This window comes from Lampetra planeri, chromosome 41, assembly GCF_965212315.1.
Source record: "Lampetra planeri chromosome 41, kcLamPlan1.2.h2, whole genome shotgun sequence".
Taxonomy (NCBI): domain Eukaryota; kingdom Metazoa; phylum Chordata; class Hyperoartia; order Petromyzontiformes; family Petromyzontidae; genus Lampetra; species Lampetra planeri.
In genome coordinates, this window is record NC_136147.1 from 1,275,405 (window position 1) to 1,302,025 (window position 26,621).

At 49.4% G+C, this 26,621-nt stretch overlaps 1 protein-coding gene across 1 annotated transcript in view; it reads left to right on the forward strand.

Moving 5' to 3' along the window:
• Positions 1 to 25,371, forward strand: part of PRDM5 (PR/SET domain 5) — a 119,019-nt gene extending 93,648 nt beyond the window's left edge. The window contains exons 14-16 of the mRNA XM_078613282.1: positions 12,949 to 13,034; positions 18,656 to 18,760; positions 25,154 to 25,371. Coding sequence (XP_078469408.1) covers positions 12,949 to 13,034; positions 18,656 to 18,760; positions 25,154 to 25,315 — 353 coding nt within the window. The 3' untranslated portion in view covers positions 25,316 to 25,371. The remainder of the gene's footprint in view (positions 1 to 12,948; positions 13,035 to 18,655; positions 18,761 to 25,153) is intronic.
• The last annotated feature ends 1,250 nt before the right edge of the window (positions 25,372 to 26,621 follow it).

A 26,621-nucleotide genomic window follows, 5' to 3' on the forward strand; every position in this document is an offset into this window, starting at 1 on the left:
ACATTCATCCACAGCGCTGCAGACTTCGTGGGGAAATATATTTTAAAAGGTGACGTTTCGGCCAAACGACGCTTCTGTCGTGGCGCGCGCACAGAGAGTTGCCAGAGAGATGTGGTGCAGTTGTTGGCGCCCTGCGCTCGCAACAGTGACCTTGGTTTCATTTCCAGGCACATGGGCTCACACCGGTGGCAAGTGATTGCTGAACCGGGCCTCGATTTGTATTCTTGTTAAATTCAAAGCAAGCGTTTTTGACCAATGTTTTGAGATTTTTTTCGTCCATAAATCAACTTATCCGACTGCCTTTGCGTTGGTTTGCCGTGTTACTGGTCAATAGAAATGGTCGTAATTATCATCAGTGTAATTAAAGTGAGGTGAGAATGGAATTTTTGCTTAGAGTGCAAATTTGTGATGTCAAAATTATTATCTTAACTAACAATCAATCCACTGCTGGATGAAGGGCTGCTGGCGCCATGCTGGTCACGGCGGTAGTTTGACCATACTTCACCACGCAGGTCAATGCAGCTTTGTAATGGGTAGAAAGTCCAGGCCCAGTTCAGAGATCACCCGCCAATGATGTTAGCCGTGGCCGGGAATTGAACCGAGGTTGTCGATGTTGCTAGCGCAGTACGCGACAACTGCGCCACCACCCTTCAGCCTCTCGACCATTTACGTGCCATGAAGAAGGACCATTGCCCAAAACGTCAGCTATTATATATTTTTATTTTTAGACCAGAGTGTTATTGGCAAATGTGTTCAGTTTTTGTTTTTATATACACACACGCGTGTACGATGGTGCACAGACAGTGATGCCCATGTGCGCTGCGTAAATGTGCTGGGTATTTAAGTACGTGGAGTTGGTACGTATGTAAACATTGCATTTTTTTATGCTCCTGCAATCACACATTGATTTCAATATTTATATATTTTTAAACCCGATGTTTTCTTTCTCTTTAACAAGAAGGGGCGGGGGGGGGGAGAGAACCCCTCTTGGTTTTCACAAAGCCGACCTTTCACAAGAAATGAAAAAAAAACACATGCACATCGGTGGGAGGTAGCAAGCCAACACGATGTGTGTTTTTAATTCTCCTCTGCATTGTAGAAGAAATATCTGCTTCGAGTACATTTTTAACCCTTTTGAGTGAGTGGACACGTGCGTGGCCAGCCAAACAGGGGAGAGCGTGCGCTTGCCAATGGGGTCGGCGAGATTGGATTTGGTGCTTCGTTTTTGCCCGCCCCCCTCCCCCCGCCCCCCCAAAATTCGCCTGGTAATTTCTACGGTGAATTCCCGCAGAAAGTGGTGGATGCTAAAGGATGAGTGGATTTTTTTTCTGATGACGACCGCTTGTGTTGTGATCGAAACGTCGTGGGTTTTGTTTTTATTTAAAAAAAAATTATTTTTTATTATTTTTATTATTATTTTTATTCACTTTATTATTATAATTTTTCTATCTACGTGACTTTACCGAAAGAACCAAATATTAGGATAAGTGTAATTGCCATTTTTCAAACGCGAGCCATCGTGTAGCCTATCACTATCATCGCCGCCGCCATCGTAATCAGCAATGATCTATCCAATGCTGGGTGAAAGACTCACCAAGTCGCCAGCTACTGTCGCAACCCTGCCGTGTAATAATAACCTGCTCAGTGCTTGCCCGCAGAACTAAACATTTCAACTCGCTCCTACGCACGAGCTGCTTTCACTGCTCCGTCTCCGCTGTGGACGTTTTCTCCGGTGCGCTCCCTCCTCTTAGAACGCCATTCCGCTATTCCGCCGTTAGTTTCATGCAGTGGCCATCATCCCTTCGCCGAGCTGCATTGGCTTCCGGTTTCCGAATGAAAACGTTATAAGGTCGCACTCATTACACACAAAGTGCTTGCCACAAATGAACCACAACACTTTGCGGATCTCGTCAAGAAGCATAAACCGTCACGCGAACTCCGATCATCCTTGCAGTATCTAACAAAGACGGTGGTCACCACATTGTGCGCTTTCAGATGCGCTTCTGCGGCCGTCTGGAACGCTCTTCCTCCGATATTAGCAAGCCATTGGAGCTATACACTTTTCAATCATCTAGATTGAAAACGAATTTCCTTAGAACTGCTATTTGTGTGTTTAGTTTGTTGTCCTTCCCCCGCACCTCCAATGAGCACGGTTGGCTACGTACGGTGCGAAAAAGTTCAACATCCACTCATGGATCTAGCAACGTGTCCTGCCCACTTACTCTTCTTGACGGCCAAATGTGATGTCACTCACTCGCATACGTTCTCTCATCTTATCTCAGCGTAATTTCAAGCGCTCATCTTCCGCTTGCTTCTTTGAGCACTTTTCAGCTTGTGTCCCATTTTCTTCGTCGAAGAATGTCCACGTTTCTGGTACGTGCGCGAGTCGGAACGATTAAACAACAAAAAATTGGAAACTCCACACCGATTGATACGTTCACCCCAACGTTCACTCAACGCCGCTAATAGAAGCATGTCAACCGTGTGTGAGCACACTTTTTTTTTAAAGTACGCATTTGAAGGAAAAGTTGACAACTCAAACAACCCACTGCATTGTGTGTGCAGACCTCAGAATGTAAATGCCGTGACGGTTTGACACGCTCATTAGAGCTCCGCATTTCATGCGTGTAACGTCATCCACGGAGTATGTTTTGCCGTTGTTGTTGTACTCTCTCCCATAACGTGAAATTGACCATAAAGTCGACAGGTGTGGTGAAGTGGGGGGGGGGGGGGGGGAGCGGGTTGCTGGGGGATGTTGGCGAATGTTGGCGTGACCGCGGCACGGATTTAGTGTCAAAATTAGTCTTTTTTTTCTTTCCCCACTCTCGTTCACAATCAGCGCAGAGGTAACGGTGACTTTAAAGGTCACGGTTTGATTTGATTAACTCCACCGCGTTTTAAAGGGGAGTAAGTAGAGTACTGGAAATCATAGCCGATGGAATTTCACAGGCTATGTATTCTGTCAGCTTCAGCACAAAATTGCCGGCACACACATGTTTTTTGCAGTGCGTTTTTTTTGATAATGCTTCATAATTCATCTTCCATTGTGAAAGTGAAACAAAGAACAAGAGGGCAAACTCCGTTATGTAAAAAAAATACACTTTTCAGAACTCAAGCGAAATACATTTGGCATTTGAAACGGGTCGAGATTGCTCGCCAACGATTATGTCAGGACCTCCCGAAATAATCGCAAACCGGAAGCTTGTCGGATGGTAATTTGCGACAAACACAGAAAGGGGAGGAAAAAAATCCCAGAACTATTCGACGCGGCCAAGTTAATGCCATTCGTGCGCGAGCAACTCTGGCGAGAAAAATAAAAGCTCGCGGCCATTGTGTATCAGTGCCATTGTTGAACTCGCTCTTTTGTCTCGTGTTTCTGTGTCCCTGCGTCCCGGCCAGGGCCTCGGCGCAGTGGTGCAATCTGGAAAGAGTCCAACGCGGGCGTTCATTTCTTATTCTCTCTTTTTTTTATTGCCGTTCACCCCCCCCCCCCCTTCTTTGATTATTCAAGAAACCGCGCCGGTCGTTTTTCGTGCGTCGTGTTTCTGGTGAGCGCTCGTTAAAATGTTTAAAAGCGGGGGCGGGGGGGTAAAAAGAAAAGAGAGAAATAAAGGAATTAAGACGGGCGGAAGAAAAGAAATGGCCAACACACGCAGCTGCTTTCTGGCAGCTTTTCGCTTGTAAAGGTTAGAACACAGCACTCGCGTTTATCCTCACCCACGGCGGTCACTCCAACACCCGCCCGCCCACCCACCCACCCATGCCACTCTACGAAGACGCAACTACAGCAGCAACAGCACCACCGCCCCTTGTGGCAGACGATAACGTGGACTTGTTTTCAAAGCGCGGCTCCAACGATGGCGTCCGTCGCCTTAGGGGACGTCGTCCGTGCCATCGTTGGCCTGGACTATACACTGCTGGATTGAAGGCCCTCCCCAAGCCACTGCCACCGCCGCCATCCCTCACAATCCTCCGACGTGCCAATCCAGCCGGGCACCTGCACGTTATCTGATTTCAGCGCTCCCGCTTCATGACGAGCGTGCTCACAGACGTGCCTCCATTCCTTGGCTAGCGGCTCCTTCGTCATTCTCGTCCCCGCCTGCCGTCCCTCAAGCGGCACACCCTGCCCAGGCTTCACTCCCTTCTAGCACCAGTTTCAATGACGTCACGAACCAGCGCGTATTCTCGAACGCCCGTGTTTCTCTTTCTGCCTCTCAGTGCCCCAGGCATGCGTCTTCGGGCCTAATGCCCTCCTAGAGTGGCTCTCCGGAGCTCCCTCTGAGCGTTAAGATAAGGACCACGCGATGGTGCTCGTTTAAACCACTTGCCCCAAAAGTCTGTTGAAGCTATACGGGGGATCTTTGTCTATATATATAGCAGCAAATGCATGGAACACGCCCGGGATGACGGTCGTAGCGGAGATGGAGCGATGAGATGCAGCGATGTGATCATCTCGTGTGCGGGAGGTAGATTGAGCGTGGCGTCACGGTACCATGGTGCGATGGCAAAGGGCATTTTGGGAAGGCCATCGACCAACAGTGGATTGAACATGCCTGGTGGTAATAAACACAGTCTATGCATGAATGTAATGGATTGATAAAGGGACCGTGAGTTGTCATGTTTATTATTACTATTATGCTTACATGCCGACCTATGGCTACTCGACTACCCAAATGCATTGCCTCTTCTCACGCAGCATTCACCACTCGATCACTCCCTCTCAACGTCACTCACAGCCATTGCCCCCCCACTCCCCCGTCTGAACTTCTGAATTCTTTCTCTCCTCACCTCTTTCCTAACCACGAGCCACGTCTTCCCCTCTCAATGCCTCAACACTGATCCTCTGCTCACAGCATTTACCCTCGTAACCCCCGTCCAATCCTAGCTCACCCGTGTCTCCCCATAACTCGAGCTCAACGGCCTTTTCTCTGCACAATCGTACACAGAGGACAATCGTGAAAAGTGCTTTCTGTCTCCGGCCGAGAGTCAACATTTTTGGGATTGCATCGTTTCAAATTCTCTAAGTTGGGATTCTCCCAGAATCCATGACAGAGGTTATCGTAAACAAGCGATCCCATCGATCAAGCGCAGAGGAACTTGTCATTATTGTGAGGGGTTCTTGTTGTATTTCAGAAAACGCCGCACGTTCAACAAGACCTCGAGACATTCGTCAATAACTCTGTGGCCCTAAAAAAAAGGCGACCTTTTTAGGCAATGCCCCTTCCTCCATGGGGCAATGGCTCCTCCTCATAGCAGAGTGATGCATGAAGAAGCGCCATTGTACGGTGCGCAGCCCATTTTATACTCTTCCTTTAGGGGCGATGTTATTGACGAGCGTGTCGAGCTTCTGTTACGTCTGCTTGCGCACCGCCGTCGACGCAAATCTCCCGCATGTTTCAGTCTCGCCAGCAGAAGAGGCGCGGCGATGGTGCCGTGCATGGCGCAGTGGTTTCCCGTGCTTGCGCTACGAACCCTTTGACCTAACTTCGATTTCTCGGCCACGTCTAGCGTCAGTGGCGAGCGATATCTGTCCCGCTCCTGGGCCTCCCCCGATTCACCCGCCCAACACCGGCGAAAGCGACTGCGGGGTTTCCCTCGCTTTATGCGGTAGATGCTTTCCAAGAGAAAAAAAATGGGGCAGAAAATTAAACGGCACGAGATTGCTGCCTACCGAGTAGGGCGCACACAGGACGCACAAACAATGTTGTGACATGTCCCGACCGCATATGGGGTGAATTCAAACCGCATGAAGCGAGTTTTGGGTAGAAATAGGCTGGCCACGTATGTGCGAAATCGCACAAATCCGAACCCGCATAAAGCAAAGGGGAACCTTTACACAAGCAGAATTTCGTTTTGTGTATCCACATATAAAAACAATTGTGTTTTTTTCCGTCAGCCTATTGACTTCCCAGACCAATATGATCCCAAATCATTTCGTTGTTGTTGAGAAAGCAAACTCTGGACCAGTTTCAACCTTCTGGGTATGGAACTGGTGAAGTGCGGGTAGGCAACTCACGGCACTACACGGCACAGGGACAACCTCAGTCGGCAGTGGATTAACAAAGAGCTTAAAGTGAACATATCTAGCCGTGAGAAGGAACTCGCGACGGGGCAAGCATCGAGAAAGAGCCCCACGTAACTGTTTACAGGCAAGTGCTGTGAACGAGCCGGAAGGACAGTGAAGGTGGCACCACGCCCACCTTTGTCTCCCCAGCACCGATGTTTACACCCCGTGCCAGGTACTCATTTAAAGGCTGAGTCGACCCAGGGGAGGCCCAGGACCGATTCAGATCCATGAGCGGGATTCGAACTTGGGACGCCGGGTTCATATCTCGGTTACGCTAACCACTACACTACCGCTCCCCCAAGACAGGGATTGCAGACGCAAACAAAGACAAAGTTCCCCCATGTAGCCTGAGCAAACTGTTGCGGCAAGTGCTGTTAGCGAGCACCTATGAAGGCCGGCATGGCACACGAGGCAGTGGGTGGCCAACACTACTCCCGGCCGCCTTTGTCTCCCCAGTGGTGTTGTTTACACACCACACCCCAGGTACTCATTTGAGGCGGAGTCGATCTAGGGGAGGCCAATGACCGGTTAAGATAAATCGTCACCGGCGTTGAGCGCGAGCGGACACGTGCGCTGACACGCGCGCATGCACACACGCTCACTCGGCGACCCGCGGGAGCGAGTGGCGCTAATGGACACCTGTTCCATGGCCTCGCGCTCACACAACAGGTGGGTGGCCTTCCACTTTACCTGATGGCCGTTTCCTATTCGCGGAGCAGGAAGCATCGAACCAGGAAATCAGTTTGACCCGGGCAGGACCTCTCGCTTGGTGCGGCGTGAGCAAAATGAAATGCCGTAGCAGCAAACGTAATTTCCTTACTGTGACAACCTCTTCAACAAACACCCTACACACACACGTGCACGCACAGAGGCTCGCATTCACCCCAGCTTAGCAGTGCCACGCTTGTGTTCTGAGCGTAGCTTGATACCCGTATTAATTGTTCCTGTGGCTACGTATCCTTGCTAAGTGGCTAATTAAACTAGCGGAGAGTGGGGTTGCCGTTGAGCTAGAACGCAAGGTTTTCAAAGTTCGAATCCAAATGTTGTAAAGGGAGCTCAACGCAGGCATTGCCGTATAGGAGCCGTTTACGAGCCATGGGCCCAAAAATGTCTCTTCGGGACCACACAGGGTGTCAAACACGAACGTTGATTTTCTACAATCATTTTATCTCACGATCACAAGTATCTGTGATAGCAACGTTGCCATGGTAGCTTTCTGATTGAGGAGAATGCCATGACAGGATACCAGGGGTGGTTTGCACATACTTTGATCACACTTGTCAGTGCAGGTTGGTGAAGGAGGAAAGGATGCCCACTGACCAGTCCAGTTATCGCTCGCCACCGATGTTAGACGCGGTCGGGAATCAAACTTGGGTCACAGGGTTCATAGTGCGCCTAACCATTGCGGCACCGTGCAAACGCCTCCCCCCAACCCCCATTATTTTCATATATTTATTTTGACATGCAAAACAATGGCAATGGTGCAGGTTCATCGTGCAGTGCGCTAACCACTGCACCACCACCTAGCAACCACGATAACCTTTGATTTGCATGGTTGTCTATGTACGGTGTGAAAGAAGTTCACCATACTCACCCACCCACTCACCCACCCACCCACTCAGCCAATCACCCACTCACTCACCTAACCACTCAGCCAATCACTCACTCACCCACCCACCGAGAATACACATCCCCTGCTCCGGACACTGGGGTGGAAATGAATATAAATGCAATGGAAAAATTGCCCCCTTGATATATCGTGCAGCATTTCCCTGCCCTGCCCAGATGTTTACATCTTTGATGCCCGCATGTGCGGCTGTAGATGATTCTCTACGTCTTCCTCCCACTCATTCCCTCCCACCAGTGCAGTTGTCGCTAACATGAGAGAGATGCAGTTCTAAGTAATTGAGAAACTCAGTTGGTGAATGTACAGATACACCCACGCACTCACCCATTTACCCACCCACTCGGTTACCTCTCTACATACGGTGCGAAAGAAGTTCACCATACATACTTGCATACTTGCCCACCCAGTCACTCACCCACCCACCCACCCACCGATCCAATCACCAACTCATCCACTCACCCGCTCACCTACTCAGCCAGTCACCCACTAACACACTCACTCACTCACCCGCCCACTCCTTTCAAATTAATATTTGGGCCAGTGCGAAGTTCGGTGTTTGAAGCACCAGTCACGCATTGGAGAAAGAGCGTTTTAATTTTCTAAATCCACCGTCATCTATTTACCTATTTTCTGTGTGAATCTGAGACCTGAAATTGTTTCGTGAAGTCGGAGCTCGTAGAGTTTGCTGCCTGGGTGGGGTGGTGGGGGGGGGTACTGATGAGGGGTGCGACACGAACACTGAAACCATTTCCACAACTGAGGGCCCACAAATTGAGGACCCAGCAAATATCCAACAAGGCCAGCGGGAATGCGTCGAGCCTGATAGCAGCAGCTTACACGGGGAGCTGCCGTGGTGTCAAGGGCTGACCACACTCGGCTTGTAATAAAGCAGAAGTCGCCGGGTCGATTTGATCGCCCGGCGCGGCAGTTGAAATTTTGGGTCAGGTTTGCTCAAATGCTTGTCCAGCCAGCGGCGTAAACGGATGCACCAATGTCGCTCGGTAGGTCGCGTGCGGCAAGGTAAAGTGTGGGTTCTCCTACCTCTTACAAGACTTCTGAGCAGTGTGGAAGAGTAGGCCAAAAACGCTCTCTCTCGAGGGACCTCTCGTAGAGCTTTCTCGTGGAGGCACTTCCACCAGCGGTGGCATGAGCAAGCGGTTTCAGGGCTACACCTTTACCTTTTGTAGTAAAAATTGAACGTCTCGTCGTTCAAATACCATCCTAATGTACGCACCTATATGCCAGAATGTATCTAATGCCTGGCCTGTTGGCCTGTCTGCCTGCATCATGGTATCATCATGAGCCATGATTAATCCACTGCTGGATGAAGGACTCCCCAAGCCGTCACCATCGGTTGACGTAATCCTTGGTGCGAGTTCCTCTCCTTTGGCCTCCACTCCACCATGCATCTCAACCGCCCCCCCCCCCCCCATCGTCCCTGAAATGGACGTGTCCTGCCCGATGCCCCACCATCCTCCTTGATTCTTCTTGCGCGTGTTCGCTGGTTCTCGCGTGCCCCTCTCTGTCTCTCAGCTTAATCCCAAGTGTGCTTGCGTCTCCACGCTTCTAGTCCAACGCTTTTCGATTTTAACCGCTTCCTTTGTCGATGTCAACTTTTCTGACGAACAGGTAACTTGATTAAACAAAATTCTATCCTTTCGCATAAGCTCGTGCGTTGCCCTTCGGGCGTGTGTGTTGCCTAACTCTATTCGTAGGGTCGTCCTGAGTGTTTGCTTAACTTGCAATATGCCCTTTAATTTCACAGCCCGAGATATTACATCATTTTTAGTGAACATTGCGGTTTCTCGGAAAAACAAACGCACGTTGAAGGTTGAGGTAATCATTCGTCACCGTTGTGGCGCCGTGGTGGTGTGTGCGTGTGTTTTTCTACGAAGTGGTGGTGTAACGGTTAGCGTGCTGGGTTACGAACCTGGCGACCAGAGTTTGATTTCGACTCATGGCCAACAACACCATTATTTGAACCGGTCCTGGGCCTCCCCTAGGTCGACTCAGCTACAAATGAGTGCCTGGTGCAGTGCGTAAACATCGCCACTCGCCACCCACCCTCTCATGTGCCGGCCTTCATACGTGCTCGCTAACTGCACTTGCCCCAAAAGTCTATTGAGGCTCTGCAGGGAATCTTTGTCTTTATGCTTCCACACAACACTGCACGCATTCATACTTACCAAGGGCACTTTCCCAATATCCATTATCTTGCATTTCTCTTCCCTCTGTTTCACGACTTCATCGTTTGTGTCGTTGTAGAGAATATACGTATTGTGTATAAAATAATTTTGCATCGAACCTAGGACCAATGTCTGGCAGAGAGGGAGGTTCCTTGCCTCTGAACACCTGGCAATTCACCAGCATTGCTTTAGACAGGCCTAAATCCTGCTGATGAGTTTAAGTTTAATTGTCATTGAACCAGGTGAAGAGACCCAGGGTACTTCTCATATACAGGAGTAGCCCGGGTCACTTTAAAAATGACAAATATAAAAAAAAGAACTGAATGCTGAGACCGGTCCAGAGTTCGCTTGCATTGAGGGAATGCTGCTGAAGAAAATGCACTCCCGGAAGGCTGCATGGCCGGTGGGATGTGTCATCTTTTAGTTTTCTATGCGGAGAGACAGCAATGGAAAGGAGACGTCTTGTATGCTTGGTGAGCACGTGTCCTGAATCGCACCTCGGGGCAGCGATTGCGACGTGCATTTACTCGGCCGTTCGATGTCGCGTGCTCTGGTTCCGTTTTTCCCTGCACTCATTTGTTGTTGTTGTTGCTGCTGCTGAAAAGGCAGCAACAATAACAACAACGTCGTATAAGGACTGGCGGCAGGGGCACGCCGACGACGTGCGCCCGTTTAGGTAATCGCTGGCGCGGAGTTTACAGCCCGTGATGATGACGACGACGACGAGGCACGAGGCAGCGGTGACGCACAGGCACAGAGACGTCCACGTTGGGCTCCGTGGCGCGACAAAAAAATCAGCCCGGACAGTCACAGAGGCTTTGTGAGCGCACGAGCCCTCACGGCGCAAGGCGCGCGTGGGATCAAACGGGAACTTTGAGTCACTTCCAGCCACACCGCACCCACCCCATGTGCACCCCTCCGTCTGCTAGCCGCCTCCTTCTCCTCCCCCCTTAAAGACAAAGTTCCCCCGTGTAGCCTTAATACACTGTTGAGACAAGTTCTGCTCGCGATATATTTCTGTTGCGTGTGAATGTAAGTACGTGCATTCATTAGTGAAGGGTGGGCGGCCAGCACCACGTGGCGATGTTTTGCGCACCGCACTACCAGGTACTCATTTGAGGCTGAGTCGACCGAGGGGAGGCCCAGTACCGATTCAGATAATCGTCACCGGTGTTGTGCCGTGAGCGGGAATCGAACCCGGATTGCGGGGTTCGTAGCGCGGCGCGCTAACCGCTGCACCACCGCTCCTCATCTGCACCCCTCGCCTGCTCACCTCCCCCCAACCACCAGCAAACTAATGTCTGCTTCCGATTACCTCCGGGGACAGAAAAAAAATTGTACCCCGCCATTGACGTGGGGATCTATGTTTAGAAAGCAATTACAGTATTACTTCTTAAAATAATAATAATAAATAATGAAGTGATAGATACTGTGCAGCACGCAGATTTTTGGTCGACACGGATTTGATGCGTAGCTGTGACCGGCGGTGGTTAGAGCGCACTTGCGCCGTGAAACCCGGGCGAGCGGGGTTCGATTCCCGGCCGTTGAGTTTCGTCAGCGGCGAAAGAGATCTGTTACCGGGCCCCGGTCCTGCCCTTCTACAGCATTGTGAAGTTTGGTCAAACAACCCCCCGTGACTGCCTGTGGGGGCATGCCTTCGTGCAACAGTGGATGGACAAAGCAGACGTGAAAATGTAACGATAACTTTCGCAGCGATATATGCTTTTTGCATGTGAATGTGAATATGTGCATTCATGAGTGGGGAGAGGTGGTCAAGTAATTAGGGGCACAATTCACTCGAGTCACGTGGTCATCAGTGGCCAGTTGACTCCTTATCACTCTTCAATTGCTGTTACCGTGGTTACTATTTCCCCGTGAACTTCACTCATTGATTCCTCCATCCATGCTGAAGACTTAGTCTGGTATATTTTAACACGTAGGCTTTCGCGACCAATATTATTCATAATATAGGCTTTTGGGTCAGATCGCGTTATTTATAAATGTGTCGTAACCCTCCACCACCCGACACTGCCAAACAGTAAAAAATGCGTCACGTTTTTCAAAGGACAAAATAATTAACTTCTTTAGTCCACCGGTGTGCTGAAGAGAGAATCAACAGCATTTAAAAATTTGAGTACGACGTTTCACTGATAAATACAATCAGCTTCATCGGGCAAGAATGGTGAAGCTCTCCTGTTGCTTCCAGTCTTAAATAGAGCAGCAGCGGAAGCAGGGTGACGTCATCATTTAATTCAATCTGGTGCAGTGATTCGAGGCAAAGAGGGGGAGGGGGGTATTGTAATTATATAGATTGTAATCTGGTATGTATGTTGAACGTTTTTCCCCTACGTATGTGGCGTGCTCATCGCATGTGCTGATCCCAGCCACCAGAGTTTGATTCTGGGCCGCACTCCAAATGGCACTTGACAATTGAACCTGACCTGGCACCGCCCTCCTCCCTTACGTTAACTCGGCCAAAAATGAGCACGGATGGGTCGGTGCTTTGCAGTCGGGGGATACAAATGCATCTCAGGCATGGTGTTGTCCTACAACCCCTTTGTGTGTTGCACCAACCTAGATGCAAGCGGTGCTTGCTAACAGCACTTATACAATAACAGTCAGTGAGGTGAGTTTATTTTCTTTACTTAGTTACAAAAGTCCTTGATTACATTTTAGAAAGTAATTTTTTCTTGAGGGAGGCCAGCCGTGGTAAACTCTCTCTTTCATGCTCGTCAAAAGTAAAAAAAGAAGAAGTTTTTTGAGTGTTTAGTTCTCATCTACAAAGAAATATATCGTAGATATAAAACATAAAACACACACAGACACACAGACACACACTCAGACGTCGCCTTTTGCTTCCCGGTCTCAAAGTGGCTTTGTTGTGGGGGGGAAAAGAGGAAATTGCTTTTTTTTTTACCATCAGTCTCATTTTCGAACTGCCGCCCGCCACGGTTTTGTCCTTTATGACTGTTTACGTTGCACCTCACAGGGACCTAGGGGCGCCGTTGTAATCTGTGCGATGATATTGTCGTTGTACCGACGGACGCTCCCATCTGCCCTCTTCCCAGGTGAGCGTCCGTACCAGTGCCAATACTGCGACAAGGCGTTCAGCAAAAACGACGGGCTCAAGATGCACATCCGAACACACACCCGGGTAAGAGGAAACAAAGCATTTTCTCACAAAGCAAAGGTGTCAATCGAGTTCCTACTCATCTGGTCCCAGCACACGAACGCACACGCAGCTACCGGATCACAACGCGCCTCCAACTGTTACTCTACGACGCAGCGAAACAAACAAAGTGCGTCACAATCCGGGGAACATGGTTGCATAGGTTTTTGTGTTGTGTAGCTTCTCTGAATGAGTGTTCGCGCGGTACAACCCAAACAAACACATATCACAGAGCCGCGCAATGAATCTGACCGCAGACATGTCTGCTTTTAGGAATGATTTTGTAAACTCGCTTTTGAATGTAAACATTTACTTTTGGACGTAACAGAAAATATCACTTACATTGCACGCGTTCATTTAGAATGAGTGAGCACCACTTTCTTTGTAGGGAAGTCAACAGTAGATGACTTAAGGACAGACTCAGGCCCGCCATAGGAATGTGGAATCTCCACCATTGGCTCAGTGAGTGCTGTAAACGAAACATGAGCAATGCCTCAATGCCCAATTCAGCAGGAAATCACTTGGACTATTTATTCAACATCATCGGCTATTGTCTATCTACCGCTGGCTGAAGTGTTCGCCATGCGACGGCTATTCTCTCACGGTCATGCAACGCGTACACAACGTAGATATATAAACACTTGTGCATGTCCTGCCTTTGAGGGCACGCGCGCATTTTTATCTTCAAGCCCGACTTTGCCACTCTGGAATTGGCAATGTCAGACGGCTGCAATTTCATCCGCTTTTGCTTTAAAGTTCCATCGCCGTCGAGAGCGTTTCGCGCAAAATCGCTCCCAGTTTAAAGGTTAATCTTTTCGCAAAGCCGACGCGGCGCTTAAAAATAATGGGATGGGCCCTTCTGTCTGTGCTCTTGGCTCCCGGTTCAAACGCGCGCATGGCACGCTGACGTCGGCGGTCGAGCTGCCACCCATAGCGACGAAGAGCAGCGCTGGACCGGGCCCCGAAACCACAATCTGTGCTTGTGTCGCCCCGATTCCGCTGGCGGACCGCAGCCGTCTTTCAGCACGCTAATGCCTCGTTCTCATGACATTATGTCGAGTTGCAGCACAAATAAACAGACACTGTGTCTCCGTCCCATATTTGTCTGTCCGCGTAAAAATAATAATATATATTTTTGTTTGCACGCATCCCATCAGCCAGCCACAGCATGGCCTCCTCTCTTAGGAGCGCTTTAGACATATGCGTTTGGAGTATTTGGCCGCTTTAAATTTCCACGTGGTAAGCCACTTGGTCGAGATATCTATCATTCGTGATCGCCAGGTCGCTTCTGAAATAGGAGCTACATAGCTCAGTCGGCCTTAACTGATAAAATAAATATAGATAAATAATATATACATATTTTAAGCAGCATTGGTTTTCACGCAACCAAGCTCCGGACAGGTTTCGACATTCAGACTCTCATCGGCAGTGAGCTTTGCTTAAGCCAACTGCCGCTAAACCGCCGGACGTTTAAAGGCAGGGAAAACCTTTCACCATCAGACGCGGGCCCTCGATCGATGCAGAGCTATCGCGCAACCGTGGAGTAACGACATTAAAGAATACACACGTGACGTGTGCTCTCCACGGCGATGTGTGATACTCGTTATTGTTATGACGTGTCATTTATAGTTAGAGGCTTTGGATCCGATGGGGGAATCGTCCCCGTTCGACCGGTTCCTCCTGTTGGCTACCCCCCCTCCTGCCTGACATTAGCAGCAAGAACCCTCGCTAAGCTGACAATTCATCACATCGTCCGAGGCTTTTGTCCTTTGTAGTGTCATGTCCTTCCCAAGTTCACTTTGCTTTGAAGACGAATGAAGATTGCTCCCCCTTGTTTGCCCAAGCGTTTGTCTCGACGAAAAGAAGAAGAAGTGATTTTCAGCTCAGGAGATCATTGAAGGAGGTATTGGGGATTATTCTCCTGTTCACAGCCGTGAACCAAGTGGTGGGAAATAACAAGGTGCTTTGGCAAGTAGTGAGTCCATCTGTAGGACAACCGCTGTTAACTTCCCCCATAGAGTGGTGCTTGTTTTGTCGACCCTTGGAGGGATGATGATGATGGGCTGAGTCAACCACCCCTGCCCCCCAACCAGGATTTAAATTTGCAGCCTTCTCATTGCGAGCCGCTCGCTTTACTGATAATTTAGTGCAAGGGGTTGGTGAATCACACAGATATAGAACCATCGTCTACATATATATACAGGAGGATGAGTGGTAGTGGAGTTTTTTTCCCGCTCACGACCAACATGATGAATATCTGAACCAGTCCTAGGCCTCCCCTAGGTCGACTCAGCCTCAAATTAGTACCTGGTGTGGTCTGTAAACATCGCCACTGGGGAGACAAAGGCGGCCGGGGGTGGTGCTGGCTACCCACCCCCTCGTGTGCCTTTCCAGCCTTCATAGGTGCTCACTAACAGCACTTGCCCCAAAAGACCATTAAGGCTCTACAGGGGATCTTTGTCTGTGTATATATATACAGGCCAGTCTGCAGGTGGTAAGTGGTACAGCAAATATATTTTGGTCTATCTGAGCAAAGATTACATTTTATTCTGTTGTTGGCTATGAATAAATATTTTTCTTCTGAGACACCTCTGAATTAAAACTCCAGAGTGCTAAACATTGTACCATGGCAGTATCCCCAAGTTTATGATGTTTTGTATAATGTATTTGTATTTCCTTGGTGAGCCGGATTGGCAATTCTATCATGGGTCCGGCCAGTGTGTTTTGGGCTGGTCATCCTTATATTGGGCCAACATTTAACCAACGTTTATTCCCACCACGTACTAACGTTGGCTAAACGTTGCATATTTACTGGGTTGCCAGATGAGTAAAGCCTTTTAAGTCTGAATAAAGAGTTTAGCAATGGGTCCTTTAATGGCGCACACCACTGAATGCTGGGTAGGCTTTCACATCAACAGTAGGCCCAAGCAACAACCAAAATATGGTGGTTCGTTTCTCTCTCATTAAAAAGTAATTTTAATCAGGACTACATTTTTCAGTGTATTCTTAGTCAAGGGTTTTAGAGATTTAATTGCAGTTGCATTCTTCAGCAGTAACTTCACATAATTCTAGTTTTAATCAAAGGAAGAAAAAGATGTCAGCTCAGGTTGCAGGTCCTTTATTAGTGAAACAATTAGCAACTACTAATTCTTTGTGCGCAATGGCAGAGATCGCCCTGACTAATCTGGACAGGCTGCTTTGAAAAAGGGCTGTCAGCGAGCACCTATTAAGGTCAGTGGGGTACCACGAGGGGATGGTGGGGCTGGAGTGACACATGTTACAATCTGCTGCTGGATGAGGGCCTCCCTATGCTGTGTGGGGGGGGGGGGGTCATGGAGGTTATTTGACTTTGGCCAGTGCTGGTCGGTGAAGGCAGGGATCATTGACATTGGAGTAGTGCAGTACAACAATGGATGTTTCGTGCACAACCCCCTTCTGACAACGTAGGGCCTTGCAGCAGCCTACGTCACGTGTTTGTACAGCTTCTGAAATCTGACGAGGTTGGGTCAACTCTGGCCGCTGTAGTAATCGGAATCACACGAGGCTGCCTTCATGTGTTCACTGCGCGAGTACCCAGCGCACCCGTTTAATATTTGCGAGGCCTTCGGGGGGCCCAAGCTAAATTCAGCCACAAGTTTGCATTGTACGGGATGTGGGACTCAAATGCGAATCGCTGGGATGATAGCTTAGCATTGCCAACCACTGACATAGCACTCCCTACTCCTACAGGCGAGCCCAATAACCACATGTGTGCACCGTGTATAAGCGGTGAGCTCTGCGCTGCACCATGCGGAGTTCAGAGTTCATGCACCATCTATAGCGGTGAGCTTTGCGCTGAACCGTGCTGGATATCTTTGCAGCCAGGGCAGCTGGGAATGAGCTGAGGTGTGATAGGCCTTGCCGTGGGGCTGCCTGCCGGGCACATGGGGCAGCATGCGTGAAACCCTGAGCAGAAAGCACACCGCTCCATCTTCCAGATGGATGGCCTCTAATTTGTTGGTCTCCACCACCGGCCATCATCCCTTCTAGCGGCCGTGTTCTGCCCGAGCCAACTTCGTTTTATTGGCATTCAACGTGTGGCTTGGAATTGGTTTTGATAAGATGGAATTGCTGAATGATGGGAGAGTATTCTAGATCCCGTATGGCTTCTGTGGCTGATTGGCTAAAATGCTGTAAGTTACTTTACGTCCATTGTTCTCCTGTCTTATGCAACATTACATTATAGGACTAAACTGGACAATTTTATTTGTCTGCCTGAACTTATTATTCTAATTTCGTAATGTATGGAACTCCCTGCATCGTGATTTTTTTTCAATTTCTATACATTGGTTTGAGCAATATGGCTTCTCTCACGTGGGTATTTGTATTTATAACGCATATGCATAATCCATACGGCTGTATGTGCATAATGGCTTGCAGTGTGATTAGTGTATGGATATAGCTGACAACGTGATGTGTGCGTGTTTGCGTTGGTTGTGTCTGTACGTGATGCGTGTTTGGCGCGTTTTGTTGTTTAGAGTGTTTATCGTCCGCGTGTATGGATATAGCGCAAATATGCGCACAAACGTTTTTTGGGTTTGTTTGTGCGTCTGTGATGAACGTGAATGCGGGGCACTCGTGAGTGGTCATGTGCTGTGATGTCGTGTACATACTGCGTGAATGCGTGTGAATGAGTTACGATGTTGGGAGTGTGCGCATTTGTAAGATTTGCACGTGGGGACTTAGAATGTGAGCATACTGCCTCAGTGGCTAACGCAGTGAGGCACAGGCGTTAGACTGCGCCACGGTGCCGATGCGGTTCATGCACTGTGGCCGAGGGCGAAGCCTGGAGGCTAAGCCATCGCCTTGGCGATGAGGTGGCTGTGAAAAACGAGCTTTATAGCTCATCGGATTCCTCCAGTATAAATAAAATATTCTGACTGATTCTGTTAAAGGGAAATACTGGAGGACCCGGAGAAAAATCCACGCGACCACAGAGAGAACATGCAAACTCCGATTACACAGAAATCAGGGTCCGAATTCAACCCACAGCCTCCTGAATACCGAGCGAGGGAGATAAAATCTCGCAGCTGTCCTGCGGTGCGGTCACGCTTGTGCTGATGATGTTGTTACTGCTGTATGAATGTCAAACTACTTTCATATTGTACGCAGCTAACCGCGCTAATCGGAGGTGTGGATGAAGGACAACAGACTAAACACAAAAACCTGTTCTCGATAAATTAGTTTTCAATCTAGTAGATTTATAAGTGCATAGATCCAGTGGCTTCCTCATATCAGAAGGAAGAGCGTTCCAGAAGGCCGCAGAAGCACATCTGAAAGCACACAATGCAGTGACCGGCGTTGTTCGATGGTTGGCCAAAGTCGCTGCTGCGAGGATGACTGGAGTTCGCGTGATGGTTTATGCTCTTTGATGAAATCCGCAAGGTATTGTGGTTCATATTCTTAGGTTTTTTCGGTAAAGTCACGTGACTTTACCGAAAAAACCTAAGAATATGAATCCTTGCAGTCACGAAAGCTTCAAATCTAGAAGTATTGTGGTTCATTTGCTGCTGATGATGCCGATGATGCTGATGCTTGTGTGCGAATCTCTCTCTCCGTCTCCCCAGGAGAAGCCGTATCAGTGCTCCGAGTGCAACAAGGCCTTCAGCCAGAAGCGAGGGCTGGACGAGCACATGAGAACCCACACGGGGGAGAAGCCCTTCCAGTGCGACGTGAGTGCTCGCTGCCTCTGTTTGCCGCATTCCCACCTCTTCCCAAGACAGTGTGGCCAGCGCGGATGAGGAAGCCAAAATATGCCCGAGAGGAGCTCTCCAGAGCTCCGTCTAACGAAGGCCTTGTCCACCGGCGGGAGCAAGTAGCTTTGCATGGCTGCACATTTTGTAGTGGAACGGTTTCTGAAATTGAACAACCATCGAGCAGTAAATCAGCAAAGTTTACAAGTGAGGCTGTCACTTTCTCTCGTAATACACTTCCTAAATTACATTATGTGTCTACGAGGGGCACTCGCTGTACACAAGTGCAAATGTCCCAGTTTGGTCAGAGAGAAGTGTTGACATTGGGCAGACGTGTTTGTGCAACAACATCCATCCCACGTATATTTACGCGGCGCACGGCTCATTTACGACGACGCTCCCACGGACGACGTCATCCGCTGCGTTCAGGCCACCAAAAGGGATTTCCAAGAAACTCGACGTTATGCACGGACTTACAACGTTCGCCATGCGGTCCAAGGCTTAGCGAACAGAGGATAATATTGTTTTGTGTCATGAACGGACGTGTATACTGACGTGGGAAAACGCAACAAATTCGTCAAAAACGCTTCTCTCTTAAAAGGATAAACACGTATTATACACAACATTTTGGGTAATGGCCCTTACACACAGCAGAGAGATATAGAGGCCAAAGAGATTAAGTGGATAGAAGTTGGAGATGGTATTATACACCGATTAACAGTCATACATTGGCATATGAACAGTTGGCGCCATCAGTAGGTATTCTGTAACAGACAAAACTGCAGAAATGCACAAATGCATGCTGATTAGACTGATTCGTATGAACAATTACATTCTTAGAGAGTTGCTGACACTCGAGTCCTGGATAACTGTGTTGCAGTTTTGTGTCTTATTGAAGAGAGACCCATACAATGTGTGGTGACTTATTGAAGAGAGACCCATACAATACATGGGAACGTATTGAAGACAGACCCGACAATTTGTGGTTAAATATGTTGTCAACATTGCAATGTCCTTTGGTTGACCGATCATTTTTTTTGGTAACCCCCACCCACCCCCCCTCCAAAAACACCCCTGGAGTAGAAAACACGGTAATTCTATCCCCATCTGAAACCCCGTTGAAATGTTGAAATTTCGGAAACAATCATGGCATCACCCAGTGTTTGACCCCCTTAACAAGAGGAGGTCACGTTTCAAAAATGTCAATTTTATTTGATTCGTGGCAATCGCTGGAGGACGCCCGATAACGAGGATTAATTTTCATACGTTCGGATTTATAATTTGACAATTTCCATCACGACGTACGTGACCCCCGAAGATGAGGTCACGTTTCAAAAGTCACACTTTTTTCTTTCCTCTGCAGAGTGACCGCAAAACCACCCTGAGTAGACGTTCGCTTGACTCCAGGCCCATTGGTAACGTGCCTGAAACATTTGGCCATTGCCCACTCAAAAAATGTAACGTTCCCATATTCACTGCCTCATCAAAGTCAGCTCCAAAGTTGCGTATATTTAGTCTTTCTCATGGCGTTACTGCATCCAAATTGTAACAACAACAACAAACCGTATGGGGTATCGTTCACTTTAATTACGACTGCGCAGGGTTTTTCACGGTCTCGCCGCACAACCGCAACTTGCTCTGGCGTGATGTCCGTCGTTTCGCCCCACGCACCTCTGGGAGCGTAATAGCAGGCGCTGCATTTGAACGACGCACCGGTTACAAACTGAAAGCACATCCCAGAGCAATTCGCCTCTTTAATTGTTATCAATTTTCGTCGCATGGCTCATTCATATATCGCATATACTCACATAAAATAAATAAATACTAATCGCTTGCTTGGTTATACAGCTGTTGGTTGGTATTGCCTGCACGTGGAGTAATGCGTATATAGCGATGCAAGCGAGAGTGAGGGAGACTGCCAGTGTTTTACATCGATGATCTGTCGCGTAGCAGGGCTGTGTGCGTGTGCGAGTCTGCGCGGTGTAGCAGGAGCACACTCTGCTTACGCACCCGGCAACCCCAGATCCATTGCCGCCCTGCGGCCACCAACATCGGTGACGAATATCGGGAACAGTCCCTGGGCACCCCCTAGGTCAACTCAGCCTTAAATGAGTACCTGGTGCGGTGTGTAATGCATGAGCATTTGGATGCCAGCATTGGGTTGATCAAAGGCAAACCGGGCGTGGTGTTGGCCACCCACCTGCACATTTGCTGTGTAGCCCTTCACAGGTGCTCGCTAACAGCACTTGCCCCAACAGTGTCATGGCTACAAAAGGAGATTTGTCTTTGTGTGTGTGTGGGTGTGTGTGTGTGGGTGACCTCCTGCCAGCGGGCGTTCGACACTTCACATGGCCTCAAGGTGCACTTGGCCTGGCACAAGCGTCGTGGTGACGTCACCGCCACTTAGTGGCGAATGGCGGTTGTTGTTGTTGGGTGTGTGGGTGTGTGTGGGTGTGTGTGTGTGGGTGTGTGGGTGTGCGTGTGTGTGGGTGTGTGGGTGTGTGTGTGTGTGGGTGTGTGGGTGTGTGTGTGTGTGGGTGTGTGGGTGTGTGGGTGTGTGGGTGTGTGTGTGTGGGTGTGTGTGGGTGTGTGGGTGTGTGGGTGTGTGGGTGTGTGTGTGTGTGGGTGTGTGGGTGTGTGTGTGTGTGGGTGTGTGGGTGTGTGGGTGTGTGTGTGTGTGGGTGTGTGGGTGTGTGTGTGTGTGGGTGTGTGGGTGTGTGGGTGTGTGTGTGTGTGTGGGTGTGTGGGTGTGTGTGTGTGTGGGTGTGTGGGTGTGTGGGTGTGTGTGTGTGTGGGTGTGTGGGTGTGTGGGTGTGTGTGTGTGTGGGTGTGTGGGTGTGTGTGTGTGCTCGCGAGTGCAGCTCGATGGCAACATTGGCATCAACCTGTGCATGCAACGCTTTGTTTGCGGGTCGATCATCGATTGTAGCATTAATTGGATTACACCCTCGTATGCATTTCCCGCGGGCTCCCTGCAACCCGTGACCTATTGCAAACAAGGGCGTATGGGTGAGGGGGCTTTCACAGGCCGCGTGATGCTATTGGTGGTGTTATTGAGTTTTTGGTCGCGGGGCAAAGATCAGGTGTACACTGCGAAATTGGGGGAATGCATACAGATAATACATATCACTGTGGTTTTTTCTCTCTGTAGCCATAAAGGAACTCTGATGGAGGAAACGCAAGGCCTGTGTTTGAGAACAGCGATTGATTCGTCTCCATATTTATCACAATTTCATTCCCCCCCCCCCCCCTCATAAATGATGTGTTAGTGTGCGCATTTACAGGATATTTTTTACATTTCTAAATCACAGTTGCTGAGCCAAAGGCTGAAAGGCCCAAAATGCCAAACAGCGAGCAACAATCAAAGTTCTAAATAGATACGCGCTAAAGTGTTTCTTAAATTGAAAAAAAAAATGTTATTATAAGAAGATGGGTGAAGAGATGATGGGAGGGAATTCCAAACTGTCAGGCTGCCTGCCACAATCAGCACCATTGAAAGTATTAATAGACAAGAGCCAATAGGTTTATTCAATCGAGCAAGGCTATTTATAACGTGGGGAAGAGATAGGAGTGCAATTTTTAAGGAATCAAAGGCGCCAAGCGGTCAGCAAACAACCGGCACCACTGCGGAGGGTGTTGGCAGGCAGGCGCTGACACGCATTGCTTGGCTTGAGCGAGGTCGTCGGCGAGAAACTCGGGGAGAAAGAGACGATGGGAATGGGAGTTCCGAAGCGAAGCGGCAGGAGGGGAGGAGGCAGTCCTTGCACTATCTCCCACTCTCCTCCTCCTCTCCGACCAAGGACACGGGGGGGTGGGGGGGGCAACTTAAAAGCCGAGCCACATGTGTTGCTAATACCTCCGATTGTTCCGGTGCCATGCAAGTAAAGGAAAAATAATATTTATTGTTTGCGGGCGGGAGGAGGTTGGGGGGCCACTTGGGCTGCTGTTATCGAGCTCGTGGCGTGCGTTGGATCTGGCCCTGGATGACTGCGCCCCCCAACACCCCCTACAACGCCTGCTGATTATCAAAACCCAACTGCAAATGATCAGGCGTCCTCCGTCCTCCTCCGTCCGCCCCGTCGCCCACCGGCTGCCCAGAACTTGCCACCGCCGGCGCATCGATCGCAGCTCCTCTCCGAGTTATTAAAAATATGCAAGCGCCTTTTTCTATTTATTTTAGCTGTCGTGTTACATTTGTGGCTTAATAACAACAGCAACAAAAAAATGTTAGCCATCTGGTAAAAACGAAAAAAAACCGCGTGGCTCTCGAGACAGGAGCTGATCGTCTTACGGCGACGTTTCTAATGCTGCGCAAATGCAAACGAAATCAATTAAGGCGCGGGTTTTAATCAAAACCACCACGTGTAACCCCCCCCCCTCGCCAAAAAACAACAACGCAATAATTGTTTTAATTGAGCAATTAAAAAATATGTGTATTATTAGGTTGGTTAGTGGGCTAATCCATTATATCGAAGAAACCCGCGATTTAGTGCCACCTGATTTTAATTCCGGGCGAAGAAACGCGAGATCCTTTAGTTGTGCTCGATTTCCTTTTTTTGGTTAATTTTGTTCATTAATTTGACCTCCGTGGCTACCAACGGTCGTAGCCTGCGTCTAGGCAGTGCACTGTGCAGGTGTCGTTATGAACGATAACATCGCAACCATGTGTACAGCCCTGCTGTCATCGTCTTTATCGTGCTTGTATCCTTGGCTCTGCTTTTATTTTATGATGAGGGGTGCTGCGGTGGCGAGATGTTAACTCTCTCGCCAGGAATGGAGGAGGTTGTGGGTTCAATCGCGACCCTGGCGCCTGTATATTTGGAGTTTGCGTGTCTCTCTCTCCTCGTGGTCACGTGGATAATTTTTTTCTGGGTCCTCCGATTTTTCCTTCCACATTTAGAAACGTGCATTTAGAGTGTTTGGCTGCAAGAAATTTGCCACGTGAAACGCCACTTCGTTGAGCTATCATTTGTGGCCAGGGCACTTCTGAAAAATAGCTATATAGCTCAGTGAGCCTTAAATGGTAAAATAAAAAAAAATAGTTTAAGTTTTTAGTTTATTGTCCTTGCAGCATTTAGTTTTATTCTCTGCAATTTTGGTCACCCTGGCCAATTTAGTAAGTACTTTCTTGGTTTCTCTTAAAATTCTCACCTGGTTATACGAATTAAAAACCAACTTGGCTAACTTTCTGTCGGCCGCGGACGGGCAAGGTCAACGAAAACGCACTACGCAAGTTTAACGTTGGTCGTTTTTAAAATACGCCTCAGCTGTAAACATCGCTTTGCAAGTTCATTTGTTAGCAAACACGAACTGCAGCTGTTGTTCCTGCAAGTTAGAGCTTTGCTAGGGTGGACCCTGCTGTTCGTGACCATGCATCGCCACGGCAGTTGCTGTGATCGCTGCGAGGGAGCTCTTGAGCAATGTGCATTGTTCTGCGGGGGTCGTGGATTCAAATGGGGCGAGGGGATTGAACTAGGCTGGGCTGATTCCCACAGCTCCCCTGGTCCACGTGTAAATCCCTCGTCCGCGGCCTCACGCGGCCCAGCTCCGTCTCGTTGAAAGTGTTTGCAGGGGCAACATCTGGCTATCCACTGGCTTCACGTCCATCCACCCGCTAGGATAAAATAATGTTTCTCTTATCATTCATGGTCGTGTTTCCATCAATGAAACATACCCCAATACTCTTAATTACTCCACTGGCTCGCAATGCAATCGCAGGTCAATTTCAAGATCACACTCACCCTCTTCACAGTTCTACGTTGACTGGCCCGTGCCTACATCTCCCCTCTTCCCACGCTACTCATTTTCGCCAGTGGGGAGGTGGCTTCTTCTCCTCTGCTGAAACTCCCTGGCCCTCTTCTCACGCAAACATTTTTTCCCCCTCTGCCTATGGTTCTCTTTCTCTAACCACCACTTTCCCTCTATAAAATACATATCCCTGCTCTTCTATATTCAGCACCTTAAGATGTAGGTGCATTTAGACACCACATACCAATCGGGATGGATCGGTGTATCCACTTTTAAGTTGCCCCCCCCTCCCCGTGTCCTTGGTCGGCGAGGAGGAGAGAGTGGGAGATAGAGACACTGAACCATGAACCCAGCGACCCAATTCGGAATCCCGATCACAGCAGTACATACTGGCAAGAGGCGCCTGAATCGAACATTCATCGTTTCGCTCCACGCGCTGGCAGCTTCTTCATTTCGGTTGCCAACGAAGCTGTGAGCCGGCACGGGGAGAACAGAAAACAAGTCAAGATGTGGCACAGCCCTAAAACAAACTGCGAACATCGACGCGGCAGAATTGACATCGCGGTCCCGTAAACCCACGTTCACATCGCGATCGCGTTTGTGCATTGCCGTGTCTGCGTGCAGGTGTGCGACCTGTCCTTCAGCCTCAAGAAGATGCTCATCCGCCACAAGCTCACGCACAACCCCAACCGGCCCATGGCCGAGTGCCGCCTGTGCCACAAGAAGTTCACGCGCAACGACTACCTGAAGGTGCACATGGAGAACGTGCACGGGGAGACGGAGTGACCGCGGGGTGGGGGGGGGGGGGCCCCCGTGCGCAATCGTCGCCCACCCCTCGCCCCCCCTCGCCCCCTTCCCCCCACACTCTCGGCGCTGATTGGGCGAGACCGCACACGCGGACTGCGGCACGTCCGCCGGGTCAAACTGAACGCGGGGAGGCGGTGGTGGCCCCCGCACTCGGTGGCGTCGTTGGTTTTTTGGGGGTTTTGTTGTTGGGTTGAGGTTGCCGAGCACATTGCCGAAGGTCCAAAAATCGCCGAGCGGCCAGCCGCGAAATGAACGTCGCTGTCGGAGGTGTTGATGGACAACGAGTGATTGCGTTTATTGAACTGAGAGCAAGGTTTTGAGAAACCGAGAGAAGAGAAGATGGGAGGGAATTCCAAAGTGGAGTAGTGCTATGGAAACACAAACAAGCTGGCATTCGAGTGTCCTGGTGCAAGGAATAAAATGGGACCCCTTGCCCGCTGCCTTCCCTCCCTCTTCATGGCCCAACACCTGGGCACCTCCTGCCCCGTGGGCCCTGGTGCGGTTGCACCAAGCATTGGCGCCTCTGAGATGACATGTCATGGGAAGAAACAACAGCAACGGAAGGGAGAACGCCACGTGAATGCATTGTCTTGAGCGGTATTTTATGATGCGAATGACCAAAACCAGGATTTTTAAAGTCCCGGGAAGGCTTAGAGTTTCCCCAGGACAAGCTACCTCCTCAGAAAACCAGGACAGCCGGCAAACCCCAGTTGCACCGCATGGTCAACCGATAGCTATGCCACTGCCCGTACGCGTCTTTGTGTCTCTGTTGCACTTGGCATGAGGGATGGCGGTACGCGTGCCCACATGTGGTCCACGTGCAGTGTCACTAAATTTACATGCAATTATATTTCTAGTTTCGCCATTGCCATTATTTTTCAGAAAAAGAAAAGAAAACAAGTGTACTATTTTGCACGGTGGTGCAGGTATTGGCGCACTGTGCGATGAACCCAGCGACCTGAGTTCGATTCCAGGCCAAGCCTAACATCAATGGCGAGTGATGTCAGAATCGATGTTGGCACTCACTTTCACGAACGTGCACTGACCAGCGTGGTGAAGTATAGTCATACAACCTCCATGACTGGCATGATGTGGGGGAGGCCCTCATCCAGGAGGGGACTGATAGAGCTCCGTAAGTTATATATTTTTTGCGCTGATGACTTGAGTTGAGACCATGAATTAAATTTACTTGAACACCTGCTACCCCTCCCCTCCCCCCCCTGTTCCACCTGCTGTGTTGTTGGACGGAATTTAGAAACCACCAGGATGGAGGGCTTTTTGGGGA